At 40.9% G+C, this 20,500-nt stretch overlaps 1 protein-coding gene across 1 annotated transcript in view; it reads left to right on the forward strand.

Annotated features, from left to right (window-relative positions):
- Nucleotides 1-2,742: 2,742 nt before the first annotated feature.
- The window catches only part of LAMA3 (laminin subunit alpha 3), a gene marked incomplete at both ends in the record, with an annotated part of 109,396 nt that continues 91,638 nt past the window's right edge, over nt 2,743-20,500 (forward strand). Inside the window, 7 exon segments of the mRNA XM_080610819.1 lie at nt 2,743-2,997; nt 8,924-9,076; nt 14,341-14,458; nt 15,080-15,198; nt 16,608-16,778; nt 18,373-18,470; nt 19,915-20,030. Coding sequence (XP_080466945.1) covers nt 2,743-2,997; nt 8,924-9,076; nt 14,341-14,458; nt 15,080-15,198; nt 16,608-16,778; nt 18,373-18,470; nt 19,915-20,030 — 1,030 coding nt within the window.

Below are 20,500 nucleotides of genomic sequence, written 5' to 3' on the forward strand. Positions count from 1 at the left end.
GATGGGCTGATTTTCTGAATGTGTGTGAAGTTTTTAGCTTTTAGGAAACCAGATCCAAGAACATGTCATTATTTTACTAAAGTATTAGGTTCGTGCTCACATAAGCTGTGTTTTCTCATGTGATGCTTCCCAATAAATTCACTGACAGTCCCTGTTTGAGAAAGGACATCTCTTGTGAGCAAGGGCTGCCTTGTGTGCTGTGCAACCTACCAAACAGCTCTCTTCTCTTTATAGTGAGATTGCAAAGGATCTCATGAAGCTGGATTCCTTACTTGAACTACCTTCAGAACTGCTCCAGAAAAAGCTTATCAGGTATTACTGCACACAAGCAGAGTCAAAGAAAATTTGGAGCAGATTCTAGTAGACACAGGATCTCAAATTCTTAGTTTACTGAGCCTTATTTTCTATACGTTCATGATATATTCTGTGAGTTTTGTTGGTTGTTTTTTTTTTAAAAAAAAAAAAAACGTTGTCAGAGGTATTTGGATCACCTGGTTTACGTTCTGCTTATCCTTATTCTAGGCTTACACTTCTCAGAAAATCCTTCCCATTGCGGAAACCAGGGTGAGAGGTGCAGAAGAATTCAAGTCTCAAAACATGGTGCTGCTTACAATCCCCACACATGCAGAGGCAGGGCTCCGTGCAAGAAGTGTGTCCAAGCACACTAAAGGTTATTTCTTTTGCATTTGAAGTATTCATAACAGAAGATGCCTTGTCATTAAAATCAACAATGAGTAGAGTTTGTAGGAATGTACAGGATAACTGGCGTAAATTAATTTCCCCAAATACTGTGCAAGACAATAACTTTCTTGCTGAAGATGAGAAAATCTTTAATGGCATGTTGGAAATAAACAGGAGCAGGAAGAGGTTGCTGACTGAATGTCCAGCTTGGAGATAATCTGATTACTCTTAGAGATATTGAGATGATTTTCTAATATTCATAACTGTAATCTTCATCAGTTTCTCTTAATATTGTACTTTATAATGGACTTCCCTTAAAGTACCCAAGCAGTTCTTTTCTACCAGGAACATGCTTTGCTCAGCTTTTATTCAATTTGATTTAATTCCTCTAACCAAAAAGAGGACAAAGAAACCATTCTGTGATGCTTTGATTCTATGATTTTACACTCAGCAAGCGAACCAATGGCAGGCCTTTGTAAGAGCTTGCTTGCTCTGGACTTAAAAGCTACTTACATCAGGTACTTTGAGATCTCCATTTGTAAAAAATTATATACTCCAGGATATACTTATGATTTTCAAGCAACAGGTTGAAAAGACCAGTGAATATCCTATCTGATAGTATGGCATTTTGTTTAATGGAACATCTGAAGATGGCATTGCTTCTCTGTATTCAGACTTCTCATAGTTAAATGAAGTACAAAGTATTGCAGGAAGCAATATGGTGGACACGGGCAGTAAGACGATTTATTTTCCACAATATCACAATTGGAAAAGGAGAATATTTTTCAGTTGATCTAGAAATTGAAAGCACTTAACGGTTAGAAAAGCCAAATCTGATATATTTGAATTGGCAGCATGGCACATTTATGAAAGCCAAGTATGGAGGACACAAAAATTGTCTCCCACAGATATGTCTCTGTGGTGTGCTAAAGCCATAGTGGCACAAAACCAAGGGTGATGAGATATTCTTGCAGATGAAAATCAATAGTTTGCGGCTGGTGCTTCCTGAAACAGTACACCAGGGATCTCCCTCACTAGTGCTGTGTGCCAGGTAGCAAAGCCCTCATAAAGTTATGAAATACTTTGCTACTCACATGAATCACTATTAAAATATTATAGGTATCTAACCATATCCATGTGCCTGAATCCTGCAAATCATATTGACAGAACTGAACACCTGATGTGCAAGCATATGGTGGGCTGGAAATGTGAATGGGTGTGAAACTTTGGAGAGCAATGCCATTAAGCAGTGCAACTCCTGGTAAGGATGACATAGTTCTTAGGCTTCCTTCTCCCTCCCCAACGTTCCCCCCAGCTTCTGTGTTATTCAAAGCCTATGCCAAATACCTTCACAAAACCAGGAGATTCATTGTCTGCCCTGTGTGAGCAGGAACACCCATCTCACAAGGAGCTGAGGGCAGTGGCTGAGCGTTGCAGCGGGGTGGCGTGGACTGCACGGTTTCCAGCAGCCTCAGAGCACTGAACAAGGTAAAAGGAGTTGCGATTCCTGCAGCACAGCTACGCAGGGTGCCTTTTCAAGGATTTGCTGATAGAAGCAGTGCATATGTACGTTGTGTAGAGATATCCTTGCACGAGGAGAAGGCTGGGAAACCTTAACTTCACTGCTCGTATGTGACATGACAGGATTACGAGGATGGGATGCTCTGAGGTTTCTTCACGGTCTGTCACCAATACGAACCCGCACACTTACCGAGGAAGGGGAGGATCATAAAGGTCCTGCTAAGCCGTGCCGTGACCGTGGGGGGTGTTACCTCTAGGCATGTCCGGGGAGCTGGGAGGCAGGGCACATCCCTGGGGCAACACCGCCGGCCCGGAGACCCTTCCTTTCCCTTCCTTGCCCTCACTCCCCGAGGGAGCGGCCCAGGGGCTGCCTCTCGCTCCGCCCCATCCCGCGCCCCGCAGTCAGGCAGCAGGCGGGGAGGCGCTGGCAGAGCGCGGGCAGCCCCTGCCTCCTCCTGCCGCCTCCCGTCCCGTCCCGTCCCGCCCGCCCACCGCCGCTGTCTGGCCGCCCCGGGGCGGTGGGGCAGCGCCCGGCGCAGGATGGCCGCGCCGCCGGGCTCCCCGCTTCTCTGGGCGCTCCTCCCGCCCCTCCTCGCCCTCTACTCCGCGCAGCCGGAGCCCCTTGGCTCCCGCGGGACGGGGCGCAGCCTCCACCCGCCGTACTTCAACCTGGCCGCCGCAGCCAGCATCTGGGCGACGGCCACCTGCGGAGAGGCGGCGGGCGGCGGCCGCACGGAGCTGTACTGCAAGCTGGTGGGGGGGCCGGCCGCCGCCCCCCTCGGGCAAGCCATCCAGGTAACCGGGCGGGATGGAGAGCGATCGCGGCACCGGGACACCCATTTCCTCGCACCCGGCTCCCCATCCCGACGCTGCGGAGGGGGTGTGTGTCCGGGTGTATGTCTCCTTTTGGGGGTCCTCCAGGGGTGCTGGTGTTACCGTGGGGTGCGTGTCTCGTTTTCTCATAAGGGAGAGGAGGGGAGCATGGGCCAGCGGGATCCCTCGCAGTGGAGCGCTGGGCAGGAATGGAGTCGGGCAGCGGCGCTTCTGCCCCGCATCTGCCCTCAGGTGTCCCGGCGCCCTCTTTTGCCCCTTACATCTCCTGTCCTCACTACTTCCCCTAACCCTTGTATTCCTGCTCCGGCTCCGCTGCTCCGGCCGCTCCCTGGGCTGCGTGAGCCGCTAGTCCCGCCTGGAGAGGAGAGGCTGAAGCCGAACTGTGTTTATGGCCCCAGCGCTTGACCGCAGTGAGCAACGTGATGCCTCTAGGAGTAAAGTAGCGAGCCTACGGGGCTATGGATGGGGACGTCCTGCAGTGGCAGCCTCTCCCTGGAGAGCGGGCATCTTTCCGGGGAGCGGAGGGAGAAGAGCTGCAGTTTTAGCCAGGTGGCTTGGGGGTATTTTGCAAGCACTGAGTGTGAGGTCCATTGCCTGTGCCTTGCACTGCTTGTGGGAGGAAGACAGAGATTCCTTGGGAATCTGACAGGGCATGCAAACACACAGGGCAGCGAGGATGTCAACGTTCTCTCATAGCAGAAGATCATTACGCATGCTTCGTGCCAGTCACAAGAGACAACAATAACCGGTAAAACTCCTGGCAAAGGGTTAATAGAAATACGTTTTTCCTTTGGTAGAAACTTGTATGAACATGTCTGTGAGAGGGTAAGAAGGAGCAACAAATGCACCAAACTCTGTGATGTACTTGATGGATGTTCAGTATCAGTTTGATCAGAACTTTGTTAAAGGGGGGACTTTCCTGAAGCCTCAGACCTTCCAAAATGATTTTATTTGTATTCTTTCTTGGTGGGAGGGGAAGAGAGCCAGAATGAAATGCAAATTGAAAGAGAATTCAAAAGCTTGAAGGTCCACTTTATGACTCATGGCAATACAGAAAGAATGCAAGTAAATTTTTAGCATCTTGCAAGAAGGATTAATCTTTTGAAGTCTTGTGAAGTGTTTGTACATTTTGGTATTGAAATAACCCCTAATATCTGCTTGAAGAAGAGGTTGCTATGGATAACAAAGTCTTCCTTCTCATTTTTTAATGGGGAGAGTTGCTGAAGAGAGGGGGGAGAGGACTAAGAAGGTGCAGCATATGTACTCCTTGTCATGTGCCAGAAGGGAGCATGGACTATCACACAGCCTGTCTTCGCAGTTCGTTAGCCACAGCCAGCAGTGTGCTTTGCCCTGAACTCCCCTCTGCCATGCCTCCATGCCTGACCATGGGATCTCAGTTTACTGTACATCTGTGTAGTGCCCTCCATCATAAAATGCTTGAAGTGGTTTGGAGGTGCTTACAAGCTGAGTAATGCACTGTTTTACTAATAGGAAGACTGGGTCACAGGTATTACAGGCTTAAACTAAAGCTACAAACAAAGGTTGTGATAATCAGAAAACTGCTTGTTTCTCTTTCTAACACACCTCTGAAATTTAGGCATCCATCCCAATTTTTAAAGTTGCCTGAAACAACCTTGCCTATTCAAGCAAGCCTAATGATCTCTCACCAACACACTATAGACCGCTACTGCAGTGAACTCTCATACCAAAGTGCCTTGGAATATCAGAAATCACAGTATAACAAAAATCAGCCGAAGCAAACATCTAATAAATATGTCAGGCAAGCAGAAAGAAGCCTCTTGTGTGATGCACATTGCATCAATGTTTTTTTGTAATTGTTTCGTTTATATTCTAACACTGGAAATTAGAGCTTGTTATATATAGGAAGTGGGTAAAAAGGGATGCGTGTGTTCCTCTTTTTAAATATTTGCCTTACAGGTCCTCGGTTAGAGGGCAGTTATGGTTCATGTCTGATTCAAGTTCCCAGGACTACTGATAGCTTAGCCTTGGCACAAGGAAACATGTTGTGCCTCTTACAGCATTTGTGTAAGCATGGATACAGCAGCATCTCTTTCCAGTTTTAATAAAGCCCCATTGAGATACATAACATGAATACTCCTGTGATTTACCAATAGCTGTTGTGGTTCAAGAAGGGTTGGAAAGGCTTTCAAAAGTTCAGGGAAATCCAGCTACAGAGCATGCGATAACAGCACAATGTAGGCATTCTCAAGCTACACCACCTCACAAGTCCAAAGACACTGTAGATAAAGAGAACTTCTTTCATGGGAAACGGGAGAGAAGTGCATTAAGCACAGAAGCTGAGCTTACATAGAAGGATTTAAAATCGTTGTAAGCATTCACATGTTGTTTCTTATGAGCCTGAGGGAAGGTCAGACACTTACATGAAGTGATAGGTGTAATATCCACTATATCAGGCCCGTTCAAGTTAAAGCAGCGCCATAAGCCTGGGTCAGTCATTTCTGGGGTCTCTACAAGGCTGGACTGTGGCTGTTGCTCTATGAATAAGGAAACTGGAAAGAAGGTGTGAAGGGGGATCATCATTCTGATAAAGGGAGCAGACAGTCCTGTTGCCAGTGCTATCCCAAATACTGAAAATAAGGCAAAGACAGGAAGAGAAGCCCCAGCTTTATTTCCACTGTTCTGCCATTGGCTTGTCTCATCTAACTTGTCATTTGGTGATGTATCTTTTAATGGAGCCTGTAGTACTCAGCAAATTCAGAAAGAGAGCTTAGAGGTCATTTAAAGCTCTTCTGCAAGGTGACCAGTGGGGTGGACAGTCCCTTCATGGGCAGCTCAACCTGTGAGGCTCTTGAGGCAGTGCTGGACATATGCTGTGGGAAGCAGCGTGTTTCCCTTGTTTAGCACATTGGCAGGTGGGACAATAACTTAATAAGAACAGTGTTGAGTGAAGAAATGCATGGCACTGTAGAATATTTCAGCAGCAGATAGATAAATGGCATGCCTGGTTTTGTCTGCCAATCTGTGTGCAGCGGTGTCCGGGTGTGAATTAAAGTTTAACTGCATTCCTGTCCTGCCCTGCCAGTGGGCACAGAACTGCTAGGTATTAAATAGTGAACAAATCCTTCATTGTTGTCATATTCTATAACTTACAGGTGAGATATTTTCATCCCTGGATGTCTCTGGTCTACACCAGCATATTTGAGCAAACTCCTTCATGTAGTTCCAGTTTTCTCCTTCAACTCAGGAGAACCAGGGGAAAGGAAGGTAACAAGGTCACCAGCAAATGCACACCTGCCTGCTGATGAACTGCAGCCAAAATCAAACTAAATCTAGAGGCCCAGTCTCCTGCAATGGAGACGCGTCCTGTAGAAGACGAGCTGAGCGTGGTGTGCTTGAGATACTTCCAGTGGGAAGCAGGAAAGGCTGCTCTGTCCAATAACTTCTTTTCTTTCATTTTTCATTTTGCTGCCTTGTTGGCAGCATTGCTGGAATGTACTTTAAATAACCGAAACTCCAGCTGTTGCAGTGGAATTCTTTGAATTACATACCCCAAAAGAAAAAGATGGTATCTTGAGTTCAGATCAAGTGCTCTGGTATGCTGAAATCACATAGGTGCATGTCAATGTAACCCTTGTATTTAATACGCACCATTGTTTGCTGTTCATTTAGCCTTTCTTTGAGGCTGCTTCCAGATCAGAGCTGAAACTGCTGTAGCAGCAACTGTTTCCTGTGTATTTCCATCCTGATCATTGTGGACGTGAATGTAAATCTAAAGACCGTGTTTCATGCACATTATAAAGCTATCTGGGGAAGCTTGAACTGTTGTAACGTATATATGTCAGAACTCCAAGTACACATTTGTCAGGAAAGATGATTTGATGTGGTGGTAACTGCAGTTACTGGTGCACAGATTGATTTCTCAGTGTATGGATTTTGCAGATAGTGACATAATGTTCTTTATCGTCACTGCAAAAATTGGCAACACTGCCTGTAGCTAGCATGGACTGATGTGGTGTCTGCCGCAGCAAACCGTGTCTGAATCCAGCCGTGTCCTGGCACATTGTAGTTTGCATGAAAGTCAGCCAAACCACGTTCTCTAACAGAGATGGAGGAGAATTGCATTATAACATGACCCCAGACATAGTTAACCAACCTATGTAGTTGAGGATTTAGTAAGTCTCTATACAGCTCTTTGAATTCTCAAGAGTTAGCCCTCAGCCAGGTTGACGCCTGCAGTGCTGGGTCAGTATAGCTAAGGGTAGCCATGTCTTCCTGGAAACATCATATTCCACGCTTTCCAAAAGAGCAGGATGAGGATGGACCACTGCTTGGTGCAGATGCTGAAATTATAACTACTGATGCAGAAATATTTGGTGAACATCTATGTTTTGTATTTGGAAGACACAAGATGGTGTATTTGTATCACATGAGAAGGATGAAGTAGTTTCCAAACTAGTAGTAGCTATGGCATATGTTAAACAAATTCTGCTAGAGATAAACATCTTAGATTCACCAAGCTTGCAAGACTGTACCCGGCAAGAATGTGAGAGCCCTAATGTTACTTCCCTATTAAAAGTGGACAAGTTACTTTCCAGTTACTTTCCAGTTACTTTCCATTGGTTAGTTTGACAGCAGTGACAAACAAAATAATGGCAGTTATATGGGATGCTGTTAATACTTGAAATGTAGGAATACACTTCATGCCAGGCCACATGGGTTGTAGAAACAACAGATTTGTCACATCTCTTTGATGAAAATATGCTTAGTTGATAAAGGGAATGGTGCAAATGTTGCCTTATTTAAAACACAGTCCAACACAGTGTCAGCACCTCACAGGCTGAATGGATTAAGGAACTGAGCAGCTGCAGTAATCATTAAAGGTGTACTGCCATTCAATTAAAATGCCTTTTTTTCCCGTTGGGGTTCTACGAAGATCTGTGCCTGGCGCAATTTAGCATTTTTATTGATCATTTCCACCCAGTGCCTGGATTAAGAAGTAAATGGAACACTAGAAAGATCCCTTAATAACTAGTAATGCTTCAGCACTTATGTTGGTAGACTGTAAAATGCAGTTTCTTGAAGTTAAAAATACTGCTTGTGGGGCAAGCCAGGGTACCAAATTAAAAGACAATTAAGTTTCCTGAGGTTTAGTCATCATAACTGTACAGAAGAGTACAAAAAACTTTACAGGCTACCAAAGAGAGATTATCAGGGCATCTCCAGAGTATGGCTTTGTTTGTGGATTGGAAATTGGGTAGTAACTTCTGCAAATGAAGATACAATGGGATACTTTAAAGGGAAACTTTAAGCGAACAGTCTATAGGGTCCATTGCATTTTCCGTAAGTACATATTACTCAGAAGTCTCTGATTCAGAGTGTATTATAATGGCATGAAAAAAACGAAAGAAGCATTGTAAAATTGTAGCACCAAACTTATAGACAGGTAACAGAGTATTTTGTATGGTTTTATTAATACCAGCCTATGTACATATGTGGATATTTCATGGTCTTTTAGGACAATTGAAGAAAATCTGTTTGATGATCTGAATCCAGTTTTAAGGAGCTTTGTATCATTAATTTCCTGCAGGCACCCCTGCAGATTAAATATAGGTAATTTCACCAAAATATCAATAAATTCATTAATGAAGATTTAGTATAGTTTACTTACAGAATATTCCAAAATTTTGGTTTTTAACATAAAAATCAGTGGGTTTCAGGGTACAAGTGTGTAATTTAATCATCAGGGGAATTGTTTATATATTAAAAATTACTCTATATAATAAGAAAACCAAAATAACTCAGTTTTTAGTCAATGTTCTAGTTCAGAATCTCAATTAACAACAGCATGCACCTGCAGCGCGTAAGTTTTCAGCTGAGACCATCTTTTTAACTTATTGTTTTACAGGGACAGTTTTGTGATTATTGCAATGCTGCTGATCCCAATAAAGCTCACCCTGTAACCAATGCGATTGATGGCACAGAGCGCTGGTGGCAAAGTCCTCCTCTTTCTATGGGCTTGAAGTACAATGAAGTCAATGTCACTTTAGATCTGGGACAGGTAAGTGCATGAGCTGTTGGGTAAGATTTGATCAAATCTTGCATTTATATGCAATTGGGAGAGATGTTTGAATTGATGATTTTAAATTCCAGCACCACAGCTTTTTTTGTCTGGTTTATGTTCTGTATTTTTTTGCTTCTTTAATTTAAGTTAACTTTAAGAAAATGATAATTTTCTTTCAGGGATTTTGATGATGTGGGATCTTGCCACTGGTATCACACAGATTTAGTGACTGTGTGTGTTCTTGCACAGGCACTGTAACTCTTTAACCTGAGGATACAAGAGACTGCTCAAATGATACTGGGGCTCTAGATTCCATTTCATATTCCTCTCTTCCATGGGCACAGAAAGAGCTTTCATGATCTCTTACCATACACACATTTTGAGAATAACGTTTGGAGTCTGCTTTTGCCTTAGGGGTCCTTCTGGTTTTTCTATCATCCAGCAAGATCTTCCAGATACACAGAAAGATACTGATAACATGGTCTAAAAGGAAAGGGACAGCAAAGACAGTGTAACATAGATTAATAATGTGACAGTAACATGAACACCCGTATTTCCTGTGCAGGCAATAGGCAAGTAGCTAACAGTAAATCCTCTGCATCTGTATTTTAAGTCATAGGGACGGATTCTCAGCTGTCATAATCGGGCTCTCATCCAGTGAAATTAGTTATGCTCTTCAGTTCACACCAGCTGAAAACATATGACTATAAATATATGCTGGGGACTGCAAAATATATGTGTACATATGCATATATGTTTTAGACAGCAGTAACTGTTAACTGATTATGTAGGACAGGGGTTTTTGAATAGGCATTCAATTGAGTTGACTGCAGGGGGAGGAATTACTAAAGAAAATGTTTCTCTGTGACACTCAGCTGGCATTATTTTGGGGAATACAGGTGCAAATCATTTTATATCTTCTGTTTTCATGGGATCTTAATGATCCTGTCACTCACATGGCTGGGATGATTCTCAGTTTGAGGATATGTCGTGGTTTAAGCCCAGGCCGTAAATCAGAACCACGCAGTCCACTTCCCCCCTCCCCCCTTAATTCAGAGTTTTTGGATCCAGTAAAGGAGCGGTGCAGAACGACCAGACAATTTGAGATGGAGAATATCAGTAGTTAAACTAAACTGCTGTGATTTTTGAATTTGCGTTTCTACTAATTAAATTAATAACATGCCTGTTTTCTTGGTTCCTTTTCTCCACTGTACCACAAAAGAAGGGAAAGCTATGTAGAAGTTAATGAATTTTTAGGCCACAATGTTCACATTAACTTAGCACAGAGTTTTTGGACCTTTCTCTGAGTTCTGTTGCTCTTTTTGTTACACTGTAGAGTTGAGTCATGTTGTATCCCCTTGTGCTTTGTGCTCCTGTGAAGTTTCTCAGTCATTCTTTCCCAGGAAACTGTAGGGAAGTGTGCTTTTCAGGCTGGACATAGTAGGGACACTGAATGCAGAGCAGGGTGTTATGAATAGACATGGGAAGGCAATCACCTAAGCAGACCTTACTTTCTGAGCTGCTTGCATCAATCACGGCATCTGTAAGATGCAGGATAGGTTGCAGGCTGTAATTTGTCTTGTGGTGTAGTTCAGCATATTTGTGACCAACACTTGTGCATCATCATCCACTTGTGTAGCACATTGCTCCATCCAAAACTTCTATTCCCACTGTGTACTTGTTAGCTACTTTGGAGAACCTACGGACAGACACCTTATCTTTTATATGTTGAGTAAACTTCTGGAAGACCTCCTTACTTCAGAGGAAGGATATGAACTGAGTGCCCTCTTCTCCTGGGGCTCCTTGGAGACCAACCACTATGTGCTAGAATTCTTGTAGTTATTAAATGGTTTCTTAGCGTGAGGCTGTGTGTTTCTCTGTACTCTGATACCACTTGAAAAGGCGACTCTGACCTCCACCTCCCTTACTTGGAAATGAGGGAAACCCAAGACAAAGGACAAAATTACTTAAGGTCCTGATATCAGGAAGGGATTATTTTAGTTGGTGGATGGATGAGAGTGTAGTAGGATTCCTATGTTATTGGTTTGAGTAGTTTTTTCCACTTCACAGACATTATCTCATATCTGTGTTCAGCCAGTTAAAGCTTAATCTTAGGATTTGTTTGAACTTGAGATTTACTTTTGACATTTTGCCTAGTATTTTCAAAGCCCAAATTCATACAGTAGTGTACAATACTAATAATGAAGAAGAAAGTTAAGTGCTGTGGCAGAGTAAGTCTATTCAAGTGAACTGATAAACACGGAGACCCCAATTCACCTTATTTCATTCCAGAGTCATAAAAATGAAGAGCTTAGTGTATGTTAGTCACGCAGACTTTCTCAGTAGTTGACAGAGGCAGACATTTTCAGAATGCAATTCCCCCTCAAGTGAGCTGAAATGGAGGTTTTGGCTTTTAAGGAAGAAGTGTTCTTAGTGTTAGAAGCATGCTTTGCAGAACCACAGGCTGTTATACAGAAAATATAGTAGGGATATAGTTTTCCTCTTCGAGCAGTCATCTTGTTCTTTATTTTGACGTAATGCACCTTCTTTCTGCAAACAAAATACGGAATTATTTTTGCATGTGCAAAACATGACAAAAAGTAAGGTGCATACGTGTGCAGGGAAACAATGAATTGTAAGTTGGTCATCAAATATTCACAATTAGCGGAAGCAGAACTTAGTGCAGTGTCAATAGCTTTTAATTTGCTGCATTCCTGCCATTACATCTTCAAGACTAAGAGCAGAGTCCCAGTGGAGCCTTTGCCATGGTGTGATGACAATATTTAATTGAATAGTTGCACTATGATGGAAGTTTGAGTGCTCACTACCATGGAGTTGGAACAGAACACCCACCTGCTGCTGCTTCTGTTACACAGGAGCTAGGGGTGAATTTGAAAGTCAAAATCCCTTTGGGATGTCAAATTTCTTCTAGAAAAATGCTTATTTTGCTGTACTTTGTAATATGAGAAAAAGAAAAAAACCTTAAAGCAAAAGGCCTGCTTTACTTCCCTGTCTGACTTTCTGTACTATATTTACATTTCTAATCAATCACAGTCCTGAATAATTATAGTGTTGATCCCTGAGGCAGTGCATATCCTATTAACAGACCTGCTTATACAGTGGCTATTCCCAACTTGTTTAAAATATTTGGATCAAATGAAGTCTCATTTATTCCTTTAATTGGTCCTGATTTTCCCAATGTAGTTTTTTAACAGATTTTAAACTTCTGAATGCAGAAGATCTGACTGAAGCTTATTGCCCTTCCCCTGACTCTTTGAATTGCCTAATTTTAGCAGGTGTTCTCTCATCTTTGGCTTGCTTAATGCTCAGCAGGTTTTACAGTAATACTCCCCCAGGTATTTTTCCGAACTCTGTCTTCAGAAGGAGATGAAGTTTCAGGATAGCATGATAGCCTATGATGAAAAAGAACTGTCTAACTGTTACACTTCAAAAAGTGTTGGTTTGTGTTTTTTTGATTGTGCTTTTATGGCAATAATATAGTGCTGAAAGATTCAGGCTCAGTGAAGCCTTGTGCATTAATATGTTGAATAGCTTTTATGTAGTGATATTAATAGTCACTGTTGTAAATTAAAGGGTTACAATGGAATGTAATGTCCAAATGAGTACTTTTATTGGAGAGGGGAGGAGGGAAACTCAACCATAAATCTAACATAAGTGTATTTGCCTGCAACCAGGGAAGGTTTAGATTGGATATTAGGAGAAATTTCTTTAAAGAGAGAATAATGAGGTATTGAGCAGGCTTCCTAGCCTGGTGGAATCGCCATTCCTGTAAGGGTTCAAAAATCATGTAGATGAGGCCCTTAGTGACATGGTTTATTGGTGGTCTTGGTAGTCCTGGGGTAATGGTTGGGCTTGATGATCTTAAAGGTCTTTTTCTTCTATGATTCTATGCCTTCATTTTGGCCACATTTTTCTTCAGATTCTTATCTAAAGCATATAGTCCAGGCTAACAATGGTGTCATTGAGCTTGTCTCATATTCCTTCAGCAGTGTGGAAGCACTGTGGAAATAGAATTCACTGCTACTATTTTGCTCATGCTTATGAGAAGGTATCACCTGTTATGAGAGACTGGACAAAACTGGTTGTGCCAGCACTTTGAGTAGCATCTGTGTAAAAGAACATAATAACTGTATGACAAGTTGAAGCAGATGTCATCTGCTTTTTTGGAGAGTAGGTAGAAGGTCATTGTTGTAGTGATTCCACAACATCACTATAGGCAGTGGGGCCCTGAAGAAGGCAAAGCCTTTTCTATATGCTTCCTTTGTTTCCTTTTGATATTTCTAAACCATTTGTCTTGATTGAATCTGTATCAACCAACACACAGAGTGTTATCTACACTTGTTAACATATATGTAAGGATGGGATTCCCAAAGACCTTAAAACATAGGGGAAGCAAGACTATTAATGGATAGTTGCTTGCCCAGTGCAAGGTTTGAACTGGGCAATACCCCTTGAACGATTCAGCTGTCCAAGAGCAAGAACATAAAGCACTGCCTTTAGGATTTTAGAACTACTATGCTTTCCTGGGAGGATACCAGTCTTCACACTGAATGGCCACACTGGATGACATGTAATGTCTGTATGGCCAATATCCGTACTCCGAAACTTGCCAGTCAAGTAGAGGAAGTTACTTAGAGAAAAAGCATCAGAAAGTCAGTAAAAACAAATCTTGCCACAGCCCGCAGAGTATTCATTTTTTTCTGACAATCAGCGTAGACACTTTCCATTGGTAATTCAAGTGCACTACTCCACCTGTGCAGTCATTGTGCATAGTTCTGGGCTCTGACCTGCTTCTGTCAACAGGATGTCTGCCACTTACTTTGCATGATACTGTTGTGTAGTAAGTTATTTTTCCATGTGTATTTGGCTATTTAGGTGGCTAATTTAGTATCACAAGAGGTGAACTCAGTGCTTGGCAGGCTGTGTTGAGTTGGCAGGGTAAATTCGAGCTACGGTACCCTTAACACACCCAAACAATCGATCATGTGCAAAACAGAGCTGTTCTGAAATGAAAGAGCGACACAGTGTTATTGCAGCTTTCCTAATATATTGGAACATGTTGGCAGATGAGGTAGCCAGCTGAGAATCTGGCCTATTATTTTAATGCAGATGAAACTGCAGAGGATAACCTTCTCATGTACACTAAAGAAAATGTATTTATTTGCCTTAGTTTTAGTATTCTGGAACTTTTATAGAGTTCAAAAAGCTGCTGATAAGATCTGTGTATATTCTGTTACCAGCTCTTCCATGTTGCCTATATCCTGATCAAGTTTGCAAATTCTCCTCGTCCAGATCTCTGGATCTTAGAAAGATCAGTGGACTTTGGAAGAACTTTCACTCCTTGGCAATATTTTGCTCGTGAGTATCAATCCTTGTGTCACTGCTCTTTTGTGGACAGGTTTATTTAATCATTCACCCAGAAGCAGCAAAATAGGACCTTGGGCTCGCTAAAGTTTTCAACTGCAGTGAAGACATGAATGTCAAATACATTTCTGTTGTCTTAGTTATCCACAATGAATTAGTGACAAGAGTGTAACTAAAATTCAATATGATATTTTGAAAGTAACTCAGATCATGAATACTTTTCAGTCTGTTAGGAATTCTTTTGTTTTATTTGTCTTGGGTTTTGGCTATGTCAGAACCTCAGTACCTTCATCCCATGGGACCCTTGAGTTCCTTGCAAAAATCAAAGTGAATTACAAATGCAAAATCTTGGAATACATGGTATAGCTTCTTTTTTGTGACGATATGGGAAAAATTATACCATATCTTGTCAAGCATCACTGAATTGCTTAGGATGAGAAATTATTTGTTTTTAGGAATTTCCATTTTTCTGTGCTGAGTGACACAATCACTGTTATTATTCAGTTATGGGGGAGAATTTGCCTCAATACACAGGGGATACTTCATCATTATTATAAATTAGAACGATAGCGTTTATTTTCACATGTAAAAATAATTTTGTTCTCGCTTGATTAGACTCCAAAGCAGATTGCTTGCAGCACTTCGGAAAGGAAGCCAATCTTCCGGTGAGGAGGGACAGTGACGTCCTTTGTACCACAGAGTACTCTCGCATTCTGCCTCTTGAAAATGGAGAGGTAAGTACTTTTAGGAAAACAATGTGTAATGGTGGAAGCAAACAGCATCGGTTTTAGCAGTTTGCTGTTTAATAAAAACCTAAACCAGAAGGAATGTTTCAGCTATGACAGCTTGAATCTACAGTAATAAGTCCGTAACCAAGCACTGAAGTAGCTGGTGAGATTTTTGGAAGGTGAGCTGGCTGCTCCTAGCTTTCACCATTCCCTGTGGCGGTAGGTGCTGCCGCCTGTATTGATTTTTATCATGATTTACACCTCACTTTAGCCATATGCGTTTGAAGGTGCTGACTGCATTTTCTGAATGTTTCCCATGTACACAGCAGAACTTACTGCACCACAATTGCTCATGGAAATAAAGACTATAGAAACAGATAATTGTCATTTGAGAATAAGTAGCTATTTAAGAAAAAAAATTATAAAATGCTGCATGTTTATAATATAATAGATGTTTAAAAAATGTTCTGATTTTAGCCACTGTTTTTTGAAATGGAGAACTGTGGCTTGTATTATCTAAATGAATTTTAAACTCCTGGCTATGGCTCCTGCTGACATTCTCCTTTTATGCTGACATAGTTAGAATCTAGATCTGAGCTCCTCAGGAGTTAACCAGAGTTTTGAGCAAATAGGACTGAGACTGTAGTTGCCTTTTAAAGTAGAATTTGTTTATTAAAATATCTGTAAATTCTTCCTAATAAAATATTGTAAAGAATAATTTCCGTAGAGGAACACTGCTGTTGCCAATGAAAGTCTCTAACTCAGTGCTGTACATGCATACTGGATTGCTAATTTAATACAGGGCCATGATTGCTAGGTTGCCTGCATCTGTTTCTTTAAAAAATGAAGAAGTACTGTCGCCCTTGTTTTGAGAGTCAGATAAACCTCCTTCCATGTGAGGGGATTTTCTAAAGCAACACTGTGTACTTTCTTCCAAAAGACCATTAATACGCTCCCAGGCACTGGACCTGGTAACAATAATATTTTCCAGGAACGTTTGTGCCTTAACCCAAAAATAAATGTGCTTTGGGAAAGAGCCAAAACCTGATGTTTTTACTCAGGCAAAACTCCCATTGACACTATCCACTGTTAATATAACTGCTTGCGACTATTCCTATTGTTTTTTTCCTATTAAAGCATGTACTTTTTGTGTGTTATACTTGTTTTCAAAACAGATAAAGGCACTTACTTTTTTTCTGACGTGCCATATGGATGATGAGAATTCAGGAGGGTCCAAGATTAACATCACTATTTTTCCCAGTATCCTGGGTTCAGTATGAAATGTGTAGTTGTTACTGCAAATATGTTCAGAAACAATAGTAAGTTTTTGGATTCTTTTATTGATTTTGCTCTGTGCTGCTGCTGACACATGCAGTCGATATATTTTAACAAAAATATGCTTACTTCTGTGTTAGATTGTAGTATCTTTGGTAAATGGCCGCCCTGGAGCAAAAAACTTCACTTATTCCCCTAGTCTTCGAGAATTCACAAAAGCAACAAACATCCGCCTTCATTTCCTCAGAACAAATACACTTCTTGGACACTTGATATCGAAAGCTCAACGAGACCCCACTGTAACCCGTAGAGTAAGTATTGTTTTCACTGAAATACACTCAACAATCATATTCAACAGGTTAGAGACGAAAAAATGACCTGAATGTTTTAAATGTGCAACATCCTAACAATCGAAATTCGCAGTGACCCACCTTTAAATCCCCATATTTTCTCCAGGTTTGTTTGAGACAAGAAGGTAACTGGATCAGCACAGATTTGTGAGGGGAAAGCAATGATTAATGATTTTGTAACAGTCTTCTTTCCCTCTTTTTGGATATGAAAGGAAGTTGGGTGCATTGTGGGAGCTATAAGGAGCCAAAGTGAAAATCTTTTAAACTATCTTATACAGAACTGAGGAACTAAATCTCTTCAGCATTATTTGACACTACTTTCCTTCATTTATTCAAAGAAAAGCTTTCAAGAAGCAGTACCTGAGTTTCCGAAGGAGCAGGAATCAAAGGGTGTGCTCAAAAGTTGCTGTCTTTCCACAAATCTTCCAAGATGTCTAGGTGTTTTCAGTGGCTTTAGGGCTGTCCAAGAGCTTGAAAGCCAAAGTCCCACTCCCATTCACTGGAGAAATTCAAGGAAACTCAGCTCCCTCAAGGGAACGCTGCATAGAAATTCATATACTTGGAGAGATTGCAGACTTTATATTGTATTGTTATTTTTAACCTTTTCATTTAAAATGAAGATTCAGTAACAATTGGAGGAAACCTGGGGTGAGGCACTGCACAAATGTGTGTGAGGGTTTCTGCATCAAAAACCATAAAGCTATTTCAGTTACTTGTTAGCACTCCCATTAAGTACCTTTATTGCTTTAAGTAAATTTTAAGATGTTGCTCACAGGAAGATGTAAATGCAATATTTAGCTTACTTGGCAAGCAGCACAGCTTTAGTGTGAGGAACTTCTGATGTTATCATAGTCATGAGATGTAGGATAGTTGAACAAAAATGTCAAGTGTTTTATTGAATTGTTAAAAAAAAAGTGCAAGGTTTCATTGTAGAGACCTTCCAAGACTAGGAAATAGTAAATACTCTTAAGGAGAATCTTTGTGTTAAACTTACTGTTGAAACTTGTGAAAACCAGTTCTGTTCTGCTATCCCCCACTTCCAAGTGGAAGCCTGTCTTCCCCTGTTACAGGTTTGAGTTCATGACACGCCGAATTACATAGATTACGTTTTATGTCTACACCGTGGCAATTTGGTTTATTAATCCCTTTGGCCTATTGCTGATTTAACTTACTACTGACCAGTGACTGTACAATTACTTTTAGTAGTAAAGTGTAGCTCTGCATAACTGTATGATACTATAAAATGAGTTGTGAAGACTGTTATACAAAAATCCACTGTCAAGTTGGTTGTCAAGAGTCACAGTGGTCATTTCTACCTGTGGTGAAAACACTGAAAGCTTTTACTTTTTACTGCGCATACCATTTTCATACCGTAAGTATATCAGAATAATGTGTTTTCATTATACACACATACACACATTGAGAAGTTCCGCAGTGAATCTTCTCACGCCTGTAAAATTCTGATAAGCAAGATTTAACAATCTGATGTTGATATTTCTGACATAATGCGAGTAAGCAAAAAGACTTATACGTACTTCTTGTGCTTGTTCCATAGTATTACTACAGTATAAAGGACATCAGTATTGGTGGTCGATGTGTTTGCCATGGCCATGCTGAAGTGTGTAATGCAAAGAGTGCTGAAAACCAATACCAGTAAGTAAAGTGAGCAAAGCATTAATTTGAGAAAAACAATACATGAATGTTTTCACATGACCTTTTCTATCATAGAATTATATAGTCTTACAGGGATTTTTCACTGTATTTTAAAAAAATCTAGACTCTGGTATTGATTGACAAGAAAATATGTCAAGAGCAACTGTAGATGAAATACAAGAATAAAAAGTCTTAGTTTTTTTTCTTTTAAATTGAAGTAAGAGTTTGGCAGGTTTGATGATTTCTTAGAAACCCTTAGTTATTTTTTGGAAAACATGGCTTGGTAGCACCTTACAGCAGCAGGAATTAGAAGCTCAACTCGAGATGAAAGTTCGCGAACTTTGTCGAGATATTCAGCATTATTGAATTATTGAGCTCAGTCAAGATCCAATGGCTCTTGATCGTTACTACAAAAAATAAAACCAAACTGAAAGAACTATTCCATTTCTCTGTGAAGTTTATGATCTCCATATTGTTGTCACAAGGAGTTAGATGAGTCTTCTTGTCTCATCTCCTACAGGGAAGTGACCGTGAATAATCAGGCTGTCTAAAACATATTTTAAATATCCATGATGGCATTGAAACAAGCTTTTATCAGGGCAATGCAATATTTTCAGTTGCGTTTTAATGAAGAGTAAGTGGGGAGATCGGTGTCTCTTTTCGAGATGTCTGTGCTAGAGAAAATAAAGTACAAAAAATGTGGAATCTAAGGGAATAGGATGGTTATACTCAAAAATTTTATTGCACTGTGGTCATTAGACCACACAGATAAGAGAGGAATGCTGGAAAAAGCCTCTCCAGTCTCAAGTTCTTTGTTCCTCCTGGGATGCAGTTACTATACATGATAGTAAGACCCAGACTATAATGACAGCCTGCCGTTTAAGTAGGCTATTCAGCTAAATTAAAAAAAACCAAACAACAAAACAAACCCGTACATTTTGTTGATGATTAGTACGGTCTGTTCTAAAAATAACAGTGTGAAGTTATGATCTTGGTTTATTAAAAGCACTAATAAAATCATTGTAAAGAAAGCATAAGCAAAAATGATGAAAACATGCATATAAAAGTGATAAATATTTTGATTTACTCTAGGTCAAAGCTTGAGCCTGAGAATGAATTTTAAAAAGGATACATCCTAAACTGCTATATATCACCTTGATTTAATATGCTAGAATAAAGATTCACAATCCAGTCTATTGAATGTTCTATAAATGTTCTTCATAAGTAATCTGTGCTGATAAACTCATAATCACATGGCTAAAGTAATGAATCATGAAGAATTTTAGGAAAATTCAAAAATGTTCTGGTATTACTGTTTGACCTCTTCACATGTGAGCTTATGTCCTGTCCTTTTCACACTCTGTGTAAGTCTTGGACTGTGATAAAACTAAGAAAAAAAGAAAAAATACAGCTTCAGTAAAATAAGAGCCTTTCCTTTCTGTAGGTTTCAGTGTGAATGTCAGCATAATACTTGTGGGGAAACCTGTGATCACTGCTGCCCTGGATATAACCAGAAACAGTGGCAACCTGCAACAGCTGGGAGCACAAACATATGTGAACGTGAGTAGCCTAAAAGATGCTGAGTTAAAAAGGACATTGACAAGAGGGTATGAGTTAGCTGTAGCACGTGTTCATGGAATGTAATTAGCACATTGCTTGTTTTAATGCCTTTTTTCTTTACTGAGAAAATTCTTTCCATATAGCAATAAGGAATAGGTGATGCAGTGAATATTACTTACGTTCTTCAATCTTATTAAATGGTGAAAATAGTAATTTGTGCGAGAATTACATGACAAAATTTGAAGCCTTCCTGCAGTACAGAGAGTCAGCATCTCTCCCCAGTCATAGCTGTCTGCTGACAGATTGTGTGGATCCCCCCAGCAGAGCAGAGACCATAGGCATCTTATATAACTTCAAAATTTGCCTCCCCATCACCCAGCCTCTTGGTGTTTAAATTGCAGAGAGATGCTCAAGGCTGCCAGTGCATACAGGTGCTTGAGCTGCCCTCCCTTTTCCTGCTGATGGTTGCC

The sequence above is a fragment of the Psittacula echo genome (genome assembly GCF_963264785.1).
Source record: "Psittacula echo genome assembly, chromosome: 2".
Taxonomy (NCBI): domain Eukaryota; kingdom Metazoa; phylum Chordata; class Aves; order Psittaciformes; family Psittacidae; genus Psittacula; species Psittacula echo.